This window comes from Felis catus, chromosome A1 (assembly GCF_018350175.1).
Source record: "Felis catus isolate Fca126 chromosome A1, F.catus_Fca126_mat1.0, whole genome shotgun sequence".
Classification (NCBI taxonomy): domain Eukaryota; kingdom Metazoa; phylum Chordata; class Mammalia; order Carnivora; family Felidae; genus Felis; species Felis catus.
The window spans coordinates 123,884,715-123,897,760 of record NC_058368.1 but is presented as its reverse complement, the minus strand read 5'-3'; the positions used below and the strand labels follow the sequence as shown (position 1 = coordinate 123,897,760).

Below are 13,046 nucleotides of genomic sequence, written 5' to 3'. Positions count from 1 at the left end.
AAATGAATATATGGGATTTTGAGTCACATTTCTAAATATTTTAAAAATTTTGCTGAATGTTTAAGGTACCTTTTTTCTGTAGCATAACCATAAATACTTATAAGGTAAAACAGATATAACTTCTACATGAAATATCATAATTTATTTTCGCTGTGATACAATTGAGCTACACTTCAAATGGGAAGTAATACTGATAGGGAGCAATCATGTGAAACCGTGTTCAAAAGAAAAAACCCAAATTTCAAAAGTATTTAATTCTTAATACTGTTCTGTGTATAATACTAATTTTAAAAATGTTTTCAGATCCAACTAAAGTTCAATTTAGAAATGTAATTTATATTTTTTGCTCTCAGATGAAGCTTTAACATATGTTTCTAATAATTTAGTTAAGATATGCTGAGTTGGATATTTTTAAAGAGAATCTGTTTTGAAAAGATTCCAAAATATTTGTTTGAACAGGCACTCAGCATCTCGATGAAAACTGTCGGAAAAGAAAAACTTTCAGAGTCATTCTGCTCTCAGAGTACCCAAGCCAACTAAACTGGTACAGTTAACACTTTTGTTAGATGCCAGAAGCCAAAAAATGTAGCACTTCCTGGATTGCTTTTCAGCAAGGCCTTCAAGCCAATTTAGTGGTTGATATTAATACCGCTGAATTTTCAGAGTAAGAAGCTACAAGTAGAATATTTATACTTTTCTATCACTACCATTCTTGTTAGTCTCTTTTAGTAATCCTTGATTAGTTGCATTCTCTCCTTTATGTTGACTTTAAGCTATAGTTCTTTCTTGAACTTTGCAGGATATCATTCTTACAAAACAAGAAATGAATGCTCTGTAGATTGTGACCCCAGGTATGATTAAACTGTTTCCTGGACATAAATATTTTACATTGCTTTTTAGTACTACTGATGCAGTAGATATGCAAATTATATAAAATACAATAGTGCTTTGGGAGGATTGGTAGTTACCTCAGACTACCAAGTAGGGATAGTTTATTCAGCCTCTGACTGTTTCATTTTCTTTATATCCCCTTCATATTTATTGACATCCCTTAGTTCACTTAGTAATGATAGGCTTAGTGTAGATATAATGTCACGTTGATCTCTATATCCATATTATTTGCTCTAGTAAGTGCTCTTCTTTAAGATATTTGGTGTATTGAATTGGAGAGTACCTGTCCTACTTAGGTGCTGTGGTGGAGAGTAAATAGCAAAAGGAAGATTCAGAGATTCTGTATACTAACTAGAGAGACAAGATTAAATTTAACATCTATACTACGATTTCGCTTATAGCTAGTAGTTGGAAAAAATAGCAGAAACTAAAATTTTAGTCACTTGGTTTTTCAGGTGATTCTACAGGACCAGATTAACTGTCTCCACAAATGACTAGCATAAATTTTAAGCTTCTTTCAGAACTATACATATAGAAGAGTTATATGGAACCAGAGAAATCTAGTTTTTTTTCTTTCATTACTTGGATCTGTATGTAATCTGAAATAGCATAGTACATGCAGTTTGGGGCACAGTATCATTTGTGACTTTGAGGGATCTGAGAGTCAGTGGAGGAAAGCAGTCCTTTTCATGCTACTCTGCCTGGTCTTTCTGTTTTGGAGTCCATTACTGGAAGCTTAGAAAGCAAATGGAAGGAGTTTTGTTAGGAACTGGCAGGGTTAATGACTGAAAATGATGATTGAAAACCAGAATCTACAGTTAATTGGGACACAGTTATGGGAAGGGAGTATACACATAAATAATAACATAATAGGATTTGTTACGGAAATCCAATAAAAGTAGAATGAGGCAAAATATCTCTGGTGTCTTGATGTTCCATTTGACAGTACTTTGGATAAGTTTCACAAGGGAGATGGTTGAGATCACTTATCTGTATTTTATTTGTCATAGGAAGTAACATTGGCCCGTAAAGAAGGAATAGAGACTGTTGAGTAGAAGAACATTTATGTCAGTAATTTCTCTGATTTAGTGCCAAAAGCCTTTTGAGAGAATATTCAAAGTTGTGTGGATCTAAATTTCATTGTTGAAAACTGTCAGCCGCTATATTTATTTTTAATAACTGATTGAAGCTCTTTCTGTTATGTCTCCTCTATTGCTAAATTCCTAAAGAGTAGAAAAGAGTGTTTATGATAGTATTAGGAGACAAAAGCTTTATTCTGTGGATTGGATAATGCTTCTTTTGTAAAATTTTCTTTTCCCACCAAAAGTGAGAAGTGAATGTCTTGTGGTGGTGCGTCTCATTTCTAATGGGGGACAAGAAGTTATTTTCTTCAATGGCTGACTTCCAGAATTTCTGGCTGAATGTTCTTTGTCAAATGTATATTCCCTTCTCTAGGCCTTTCTATATAGAGCCCACAAACATCGTCAATGTGAATGATGTCATTCAGAGGGTTAGTGACCATGCCTCTGCCATGAACAAGAGGATTCATTACTACAGCCGGCTCACCGCTCCTGCAGACAAGGCACTGGTAAGGGGAAAAACATGGCTAATTGTCTAAGGTTACATTGAAATGAACAGTGAACAGCATAAACCAGGGGGACTCCCAGTGATTGAACTTTTTACTGGCCATATTCCAAGGATGGCCTCATGGAAAGTCAAGATAGTAATTAACACATGTCTTACATCTCAGGCTAGTTCATTCTTATCTAGCGTAACTTAGAGATTTGGAACAACCTCTCTGTGTTGATAATAGCCTAAGAGATTTGTTGGATTAAATTCTGCTAGTCCCCAGTCCTAAGAGCTTTTTGGAGGACAAACTACTTCTGAAATACTTGAGGTTATTGATTAAAAACATAAATAATAACAAGTGTGGTTAGTCTGTTCAGTTTTTAAGTTTGAAGCTACGAGGGAAAGATGTTTTTAGAAATTTTCTGCAGGAATGGGAAACTGAAATACATGCAAATGTATAATATTTTTACTATTTAGCACTGTCCTTTTGTAGATAAAATACATAGGTCAAAGAGCAGATTTTAAACATTTTAGGCTTTGTGGGCCACATACAGTTACATATTCTTCACTTTTATTTTATGACCATTATAAATATAAAAACCATCCCTAGCAAAGGGGCTGTAAAAAATTGGTTTGAAGGCCAGATTTGACCCATGGACTATAGTTATTGACTCTTGTTATTTTAGGATCAGAAACATATTGGAAGTAATTTGTTTGCTTATGAGAATTATCATATATGAGATATTCGGAAACTTAAAGCTTAAAGAAAAATGGAAATTTTAGATATTTACTAAAGGGCAATGATTAGGATATCGCTTGAACATAGATATCTCACTAAAGCCTTCTGAGGTATTACGATCTCCTTTTGTATAGCCAAAATAAGGACATCCCAAATATTCTGAGTGGTGTCATTTTTTCCCCCAATTTTTTCACTTTTTCCTCCCCCAGGCATTTATATCAGTAGTTACAGTAAAGTCTTAGTTCTATAACAGAATTATCTCAGCCCTCTGTGGAGTAGAAGTAATCTAGTATCTCTGGGTCTAATTCAGACCTCCTAGGGGCTCTGCTTGTGGAAGCAAAGTTCAGAGATACTGACTGGGCCAGTCTAGGCCTGAATGAACATTGCTTGCCTGGAAATTAAGTCAGCATTGTACACCAAATTGAATACCTTTTGTTAACTGACAGTGAAATAACTCTAAATCAAAGTATATAAACAGTGCTCAACAGGGATCAAAAGTTAACAGTGTGATATGACCATTTTTAATGAATATATGTATACATCTGTGCTCATTTTCTGAGAATTCCAAAATTATTTTTCTTAAAAGATTTTTAAGGGCAAAACAATGTGAAGCCGTAAGTGTCAGGATTTTATAGAATTAAACATTTTATTTCTGAAAATTTCCTCATTTACCTTAATATTTTTATTCTAAAATCAGGAAGAGAAGAAAATTATTTGGCTGCCAACATCTCCTAGATCCTTGTTAATAAAAGCAGGGCCTGCACAAGCCAGCAGTATTGGCATCACTGAGAACTTACTAAAAATACAGAATCCTATTCTTTACTCCAGATTTACTGAATCATAATCTGTGCTTAACAATATCCCTGTGTCAATCACAGGAAAATTCAAGTTCAAAAAGCACTGCCCTAGATTACTATCAGAGTGTGGGATCCAATTCTCCATTTTTTCTGTAATTCCTAAGAATTGGGAGCTTCTTTTTTTTTTTCTTTTTTTTAATGTTTATTTATTTTTGAGGGAGAGAGAGAGACATATAGCGTGAGTAGGGGAGGGGCAGAGAGGGGAGACGCAGAATCCCATGCAGGCTGCAAGCTGCAGGCTCCAGGCTCCAGGCTCCAGGCTCTGAGCTGTTAGCATGACTTGACCTGAAGTCAGATGCTTAACTGAGTCACCCAGGGACCCCAAGAATTTGCAACTTCTTAACTTCTCTAGCTTGTAATCCTGCCCCCTATAACTTTTGATTTTCACTTTTTCTGACCTTTGCTGTCATGGTTTATCTCCTGACTGATGTAGGCATGGCCCTTCCCCTTTTTCTTTTTTATTCCCAGGAGGAATGAGGATAAAAGAGAAGGCAACAAACCCATTTCCATATATGCCTTTTCATTCTTAAGTAGGCTTAATACTCAGTGTAGAGCCAAATGCAGGGCTTGAACTCATGACCCTCAGATTAAGAGTTGGATGCTTAACAGACTGAGCCACCCAGGTGCCCCTCCATATATGCCTTTTTATCTCTCGGAAGTAGTTGTTTCCAAAGCCACACCAGGCATAACATTTGAGACATTCTTTTCCTACAAGATACCACCAATCATATGCATAAATAGAGAATGATTCGACACTTTCTTTTTGCACCAGTCCATATCTTGTCTTACTACTGAGGCCCAGTGTTCCATCACCTCCTTGACATCTTCCCCAATTATTCTAGTCCCCGTTAATTTTTTGTCATTCCTTCCATATAGTATCCCACACTTAATATTTTTTTATCTCTGATAGCCTTATCTGATTGCTTCATGTATCTTCCAGCTGGAATTTAAGCTTCTTAAAGTTGTGGACTGCATTTTTTTTCTTGAACACTAAACCTAGCACAAAGTTGTAAATTTACTTACTAGGTGCTGAATATAAAAGATTGTTGATTTATGCCAGACAGCTCCTATGTCTTTAACTACTGTACTACTATATATAAGACTGCATATTCTCAAGAGCTATTCTCAGGGAGATGGGCATAGTTATACCAGAGTACTGTAATATCTTTCCTCCATAGGGAGGTAGAATTCAGAAAATATGTATGAGGGGGCAAGGTGGGAGCTATGTGTATAGGAAATATATTATCTGTTCAGTCGTCTGTGTGCTTTCAAACTCTCTTAGCTCCTTCCCTCTTGCTTACATACTCCATCTTTAAGAATTCTTGCTTTGCCTTTCCTTAGGCTGTGTTAGCTCACCTTTTTTTTCTTCTGCTTTTTAAATGCTTTAGTAAGCATTTAAAAGAATGGTCTATATTTATTTTTCCATTGTTTATCTTCTATTGACTCTCAATTCTTTTTTTTTTTTTAATTCAAGGTAGTTAACATACAGTATAGTCTTGACTTCAGAAGTAGAACCCAGTGATTGATCTCTTACATATGACAACCAATGCTCATCCCAACAAGTGCCCTTCTTAATGTCCATCACCCATTCACCCCATCCTCCCATCCACCTCCTCTCCAGCAACCCTCAGTTTGTTCTCTGTATTTAAGAGTCTTTTATGGTTTGCCTCCCTCTCTATTTTTATCTTATTTTTCCTTCCCTTCCCCATGATTATCTATTGTGTTTCTCAAATTTCACATAGGAGTAAAATCATACGACATCTGTCTATGATTGACTTATTTCGCTTAGCATACTCTCTAGTCCCATCCACATTGTTGCAAATGGCAAGATTTCATTCTTTTTTTTATCACAGAGTAGTATTCCAGTGTGTGTGTGTGTGTGTGTGTGTGTGTGTGTGTGTGTGTGTGTGTGTACACTGCCTCTTCTTTAATCCATTCATCAGTCACTGGACATTTGGGCCCTTTTCGTAATTTGGCTATTGTTGATAGCACTGCTATAAACGTTGGGGTGCACATACCCCTCAAATCAGCAGTTTTGTATCCTTTGGATAAATACCTAATAGTGCAATTGCTGGGTCATAGGGTAGTTCTGTTTTTAATTTTTTGGCTTTCAATTCTTTATAATTTGAGTTCCCTACCCACCTCTTTGGTAAAACCACTCTCACAGAGGAGTTCAGTGGCCACTTGACTCTTGAAATTCCCCTAACCTAAGGTCCAAATCTCCTCTATCTAGAATTCTTTAATCTCAGTCTTTGCTGACTCTTCTTTATTTCTAATGAAAATAAAGAGAAAAATATTTTGGCAGTTGTGTATTTTTAAGAATTCATTCTCATTTCACATGAACGGTTTATTATATTCTTGAAACTCTTTTCCTTTAGATCTACTATATTTGGAAAGTATTTTTTATGTTAATAAATCAGAAATACGTGTTTGTTCATGATACTTAGAAATGTGTCTAGAGTCAGGTAATCTGATGTATAGAAAATATCCTGTTTTGCACATTTACTGGTTCTAACATTTCTCTGTGTTTCTTCTGTTACTAGATTGCTCCAGATCATGTAGTTCCAGCTCCAGAAGAGTGCTATGTATATAGTCCATTGGGTTCTGCTTATAAACTCCAAAGTTACACTGAAGGATATGGTAAAAACACCAGTTTAGTAACCATGTGAGTAAACTTAATTTTTGGAGCATTACTTAAACTATAAATAAATGAAAATTACTGGTTATTTTAATTTTTGTCTTAATTAAGATATTTGAATAGTTAAACTCCATATTTTTACTGCTGTTACTCTGTGTTTTCAGTTTTATGATTTGGAATACCATGATGGGAACATCTATACTAAGTATTCCTTGGGGCATGAAACAGGTAATATAATTTTTCAGCATGCTTTTTGCCTGAATTTTTTTCTCTTCATATTGTAAGCTTTATAATAAAGGTTTTAATAAATCTACGTAAAATTTATTAAAGAAAATAGGTAATTATACTTAATTTTACATTGTCAGGTTTTTATCATAATTGTTTAAAGTAACATAATATGGTTGCATATGAATTTATTCTAACATGATATATGTTGTTCTTTTTGTGTTTTTAAACAGGCTGGCTTTACTACTGGAATGTGTGTCATCATGCTGATGGGCATTTTAACACTTTATTGCTGCTATAGAGTAGTGAAATCACGAGCTATGATATGTAAGAGTTTGCCATGATAAAAATAGAGTAGCTATTTGGGTATTAATAAGTATTTCCTGTTACAGTAGATCATTAATGTGTACATTCCATGTGTGTGTTAACTATTTTGTGCCTAAAGATTTACTTGTCTTATTCATAGCATTCAGCTGAACTGATATGTCAGTGAATTAGTGACTGCCTTTAAATTCAGAGAGGTTTGTAATTCTTTGCAGAATGCATTTACTTTGGTGCTAATTTCCTCATAATAATTTTAAAGGTCATCTTTTAAAAATAGTCTTTTTCAGAACTAAATTGAGAATTCTATGATTCTTAACAGTTAATGGTAACTTTTGATCTATCCCTACCAAGAGATCTAAATGTTGGAATTCCCTAAAACTAGAAAATGTAACTAGAAAAATATGAAAATATGAACGTGTCCTTTGTAGTGAATTTGCAAAGTTTATTTATACGTTGCCTCTATTCCTCTATAAATTCTGGATCAGAGAAATACCATTTTACATTGTTTTAAAATAGTTTAGGACTGAAATAGACATATATTGTTTCAGTGAATCTTGGCAATTCTAAGAGACCAGATTTTGCCTTCAATTTTTTTTTGGTGGGGAGGGGGTCTCTTAAGCACTGGTATATTTTCTCTTAATTTTATTATGTATTTATCCCATTCCCATTTATCCACAAGTCTCTTGGTGTTCTTATAGATCTGCTAAGTGCTATATATGATGTAAGCATTAGCCTTTTAGCTGTTATTTCATGTCAATTTCTTTTCCATTCAACATTTTAATGGCTTTAGTGTTATATGAGTTTGTTTATATCTGTCTGTCTTTTCCATTGTAATTTCTTTCTTCATTTGATAGAAAAGGGTAACCTTTCAGTGTCTGTTTTTACATTGTCTTCTAACTTTTCTGTTATTTAATTTTTTAATTCTTAGCTCAATTGTCTGAAATTATCATGTGGTATAAAGTATGACTCAGGAAAATTTTATTCCATACTGTTATTTAAGTATGCCAAATATTGCTGGATAATATCTTCTGACTCTCACTGATGATTTTGTCTAGCCTTGATTTATCATTTGTTTTTATTAATTATATAATATACTATAATCTATTTCTTATGTTATCTATACTGTTTCATTGATCTATATTTCTTTTGTATGTGTTCTGTAGTTTTTTAAGTTTTTTATATGTTTTATTTATTTTTGAGAGAGTGAGAGGCAGAGCATGAGCAGGGGAGGGGCAGAAAGAGAGGAAGACACAGAATCCAAAGCAGGTACCAGGCTCTGAGCTGTCACCACAGAGCCTGATGTGGGGCTTAAACTCATAAACTGCATGATCATGACTTGAGCTGAGGTCAGACGCTCAACCAACTGAACCACTCAGGCGCCCCTTAATTTTTTTTTAATGTTTATTTATTTTTGAGAGGGAGAGTGAGAGAGAGAGCATGCACGAGTGGGGGAAGGGCAGAGAAGAGTCAGAGGATCCAAAGCGGGCTCTATACTGGCAGACAGAGCTCAGTGTGGGGCTCAAACACACAAAGTGTGAGATCATGACCTGAGTTGAAGTTGGATGCTTAACTGACTAAGCCATCCAGGTGCCCCTGTTCTATAATGTTTTTATATGATTTAATATCTAATATTTGGTGGTGGAATATTCTTAATATTTTGTTAAATATTTTGAGTTAATTGAGGGAACACAAATTATGATTATGGGATATATGATTAACATCTAATTTTATTCTTTCTTTTATGTTTATCTAGCATCAGTGGATACCACTACCTGGGAATATCCAGATGTCTGCAGATATTATTTTGGCTCCTTTGGACAGTGGTCAAGTCTCCTTTTCTCTTTGGTGTCTCTTATTGGAGCAATGATAGTTTATTGGGTGCTTATGTCTAATTTTCTTTTTAATACTGGAAAGTTTATTTTTAGTAAGTATCTATATCTTTAACATTAGTTACTTTTAGATACAGTAACTATTGAAATGTTTTAGTTTCAGCCTTAAATTCTGGACTTGGGATAAATAAAGCAAAAAGTCATTTTGTAATTCTGAAAAATATAGTTGATTCAGTTTGTTTTAATATCACAGATATACTTTTTATCCATTATGAACTGTATATATATTTGTGCTTTCTATGTAAAAAGGATAAGAGACCTTTTTTGCCCCCTAGGTACAAATTTTTTCCCCTTTGGGAGCAATATTTTTTCCACTGAAAAAACATGATCTATGCTTATATCCACTCTGCACCCCAATTAATTACTATCATATATACAATTCTCTTTTTTACATAGAATTTAAATTCATAGAAACACGTAAATCTTAGCTGTATAATTTTGACAAATGAATACATCCATGTAACCCACACCCCCTTCATTGAAACCATTCCATCTTCCTAGAAAGTAGTGATAATATTTTTTTATTATAAAAATTCAAGTTATTTGTTGCTATTATAAAAGAACATAATTAATTTTTAGATGTTTATCTTGAATCTAGCAGATGTGTTGAACTCTTACTGATGCTAATTTTGTAGATTCACTTTGGATTTTCTGTTAAGATAGTTACCTCCTCCATGAGTAATGAAAACTTCCTAGCCAGTTATTACTTTCTAAGTGATTCTTATGTGTATACATACATTTGTATTTATGTATGCCATACCCTTATATTTATATATGTATATACATACAAACACATATATATAGACATGCTTATCTTTTTTAAAGTGTAAAGTTGTATAGATGCAGTGCTGGTAGACATCCTTATATTGTTCCTGTAGAAATCTTTCTGATGTTTCACCATTAAATATTATGTTTGTTGTGGGATATTGGTTACACCCTTTAGCAACTTAAAGATGTTCCTGCCTATTATTTTCTTAAGCAGTTTTATTCATGTGTTGTTGGATTTTATCAGATGCTCAATAATCTTGAGATGATCATAAAACTCTTCTTTAAATTGTTAATATGGTGAATTAAATGAATACATTTTGTAGTATTTAAGTCATTCTTAATATTCTGTTATAAACTTAGTTTAACAGTCATGATGTGTATTTTTTAATTGCTTACTGGATTCAGTTTACTTTTGAAAGGAGTGTGGCTGCTGTTTTATTTAGGACCTTTGTGTCTTTTCACAAGAGATATTACCCTGTGTGTGTGTGTGTGTGTGTGTGTGTGTGTGTGTATTTTTTTTTTTTTTTCTTTTCTCACACTGTCCTTGTTGAGACTTAGGGCTGCTGTAAAAATTACCGTGAACTCTTTGGCTTAAAACAAGAGAAATTTATTCTCAGAGTCCTGGCAACCAGAAGTCCAAAATTGAAGTGTCACTAGGGCTCCACTCCCTTTGAAGCCTTTAGGGAAAGCTCCTTCCTTGCCTCTCCTAGCTTCTGGGGAAGAAGCCATAAAATTCATTTACGGCTTACCCTAACCAATACAACCTTATCATCACTTGATTATATCTGCAAAGACCCTGTTTCCAAATAAGATCACATTCTAAGGTTCCTATGGGCATGGATTTGGGGGGAGACTCTTCAACCTAGTATACTCGCTATCAGGGTTTTACTAGCCTTATTTAAGTCTTTGGCATCACGACGTATATAAAGATTGATAACTTCCAATCTTATCACTAATAACCCTTGAAGATAGCATAAAAACCTAGAGCGCTAAACTTCTCCTTTTATCTTGAGAAGCATACAGTGGAAGTGAAGATGAATAATTCACATACTTAACTTTATGACCTGAAAATCTAATCCAACATTTTTATCATCACTTTTTTTTTTTTAATTTTTTTTTCAACATTTATTTATTTTTGGGACAGAGAGAGACAGAGCATGAACGGGGGAGGGGCAGAGAGAGAGGGAGACACAGAATCGGAAACAGGCTCCAGGCTCTGAGCCATCAGCCCAGAGCCTGACGCGGGGCTCGAACTCACGGACCGCGAGATCGTGACCTGGCTGAAGTCGGACGCTTAACCGACTGCGCCACCCAGGCGCCCCTATCATCACTTTTTAATGCTTATTAAGATTATAAAAAATTAATATCAAACAGAATAAAGTAACAAGAAAACACATTCTTTACCCATTCTCTCATTAACTATAGAATAATATGAATGCTCAGATATCTGCATATGCTTTTAACTTTGCTACTTCCTTTGGTGTAATTTAGTGGTTCTTGTGAGCAATAATTACTGTATAACCGTCAGTCTATAAAAGCATGTAGTATACTTTCTAAAAACTTTAAGTGGTTCTCCTGATAAGCTTGGCTATTATAAGTGTTGGTTTTCCCCTTCTTTATATAAGGTGTAACTATACTTACATATAAATTAGTGTGAGTATAAGAAAACAGTTGTACAGTTTGATTCCAGGGCTTTAACTAAATTCTGCCTTGTGGCTAGATTTTTTTTTTTAATCCTCAATCATGTGAAAATTTTCCATAGTGAGAACTCTGAAGTCAATGGCATCATTTCTGTAAGTACAGAAAACTGACAAAGGCGAAGCTGTGTTAACAATGAAGCAGTCTTTGTTCCTTGTACTAGGTGTATTACCCCATGCTAGATCTTAAAAGATTTTTATAGATCAAAGATTTTAGAGGGTGATCAGTTTAACATCTTTTATTTGGTATTAACATGTATTTTTTTCTCTAATTTTTAGATTTTATTCATCACATTAATGACACAGATGCTGTACTGAGTACCAATGATAGCAACCCGGGTAAGTAGCTTAGAATTTGAAGCTTAGCTTGTTTTTGTTTTGTTTTGTTTTGTTTTGTTTTTAATGTTTATTTATTTTTGATTGAGAGAGTGAGAGAGAAAAAGAGGGAAAGTACATGCATGAGTGAGGGAGGGGCAGAGAAAAAAAGGGGACAGATGATCTGAAGTGGCTCTGAGCTGACAGCAGAGAGCCTGATGTGGTGCTCAAACTCATGAACCACTGCCAGATCATGGCCTGAGCTTAACCAGCTGAGCCACCCATGTGCTCCTGTTTTGTTGTTTCAAGTTTATTTATTTATTTTGAGAGTGAGAGGGAGTGGGGGAAGGGGAGAGAGAATCCCAAACAGGCTCCATGCTCAGCATGGAGCCCAACATGAGGCTTGAGATCACAACTGTGAGATCATGACCTGAACCAATATCAAGAGTCAGATGCTTAACCGACTGAGTCACCCAGGCGCCCCTTAGCTTGTTTTGTTTTGTTTTGTTTTTAATTTTCTACTTCACTTCAAAACGGATTTAAGGTAGAATATATTGCTTTACCTTAGGTAAATAATTAATGTAATATCATTATGTTAACTGAGCCACTATTAAATTTTCAGCAACTGGTGTCTTTAAAAAAAAACAAACTCCATAAAACGTTGTGTTAATGTAAGCTAAACAAGGTTGAGTTCATATTATGCAATTCACAATTGTAACTAACATCTATAAAATCCATATTTGCCTATAAATAGTCAATACTTGTTTTTAAGAGCCTCTATCTCTGCTAATTGTTTCAGAAGTCTAAAAGCATAGTTCTCAGTTTGTAAAATTTTTTAGATGTTTATTGTATTAGTTACTAATATTTAAGATACACAAAACTGTATGCTACAGAATAATTAATTTCCTGATAATGAACAAAGGTTAGTAAATATATACAGAAAAATAAATTGAAGGCTTAGCAAAAATATCCTAATTTATTAGAAAAGTTTCCTTCAATTAATTTATTTACAATAAATCTTTGTAGCATGTGGATTTATCCATGATGGCAGTCACAGGGAAGGTGAATAACAAAGCTATGATAACCTTGTTAACAGTCTCACTGTTAAACTTGTACATCACCTAAGGCTTTTAT

General features: G+C 34.3%; 1 protein-coding gene across 10 annotated transcripts in view; it reads left to right on the top strand.

Moving 5' to 3' along the window:
- The window catches only part of SLC38A9 (solute carrier family 38 member 9), an 84,115-nt gene that overhangs the window by 32,501 nt on the left and 38,568 nt on the right, over positions 1-13,046 (top strand). For 4 of the 10 annotated variants that reach the window (XM_023256675.2, XM_003980967.5, XM_006927734.4 and 1 more), the window contains 6 exons: positions 2,347-2,479; positions 6,600-6,721; positions 6,859-6,922; positions 7,153-7,246; positions 8,997-9,167; positions 11,877-11,936. In XM_023256675.2, the coding sequence (XP_023112443.1) occupies positions 2,347-2,479; positions 6,600-6,721; positions 6,859-6,922; positions 7,153-7,246; positions 8,997-9,167; positions 11,877-11,936 (644 nt within the window). Of the gene's footprint in view, positions 1-459; positions 665-799; positions 852-2,346; positions 2,480-6,599; positions 6,722-6,858; positions 6,923-7,152; positions 7,247-8,996; positions 9,168-11,876; positions 11,937-13,046 lie in introns of all 10 variants that reach the window. The other 6 variants (XM_045060740.1, XM_023256670.2, XM_045060739.1 and 3 more) reach the window with 3 other exon arrangements.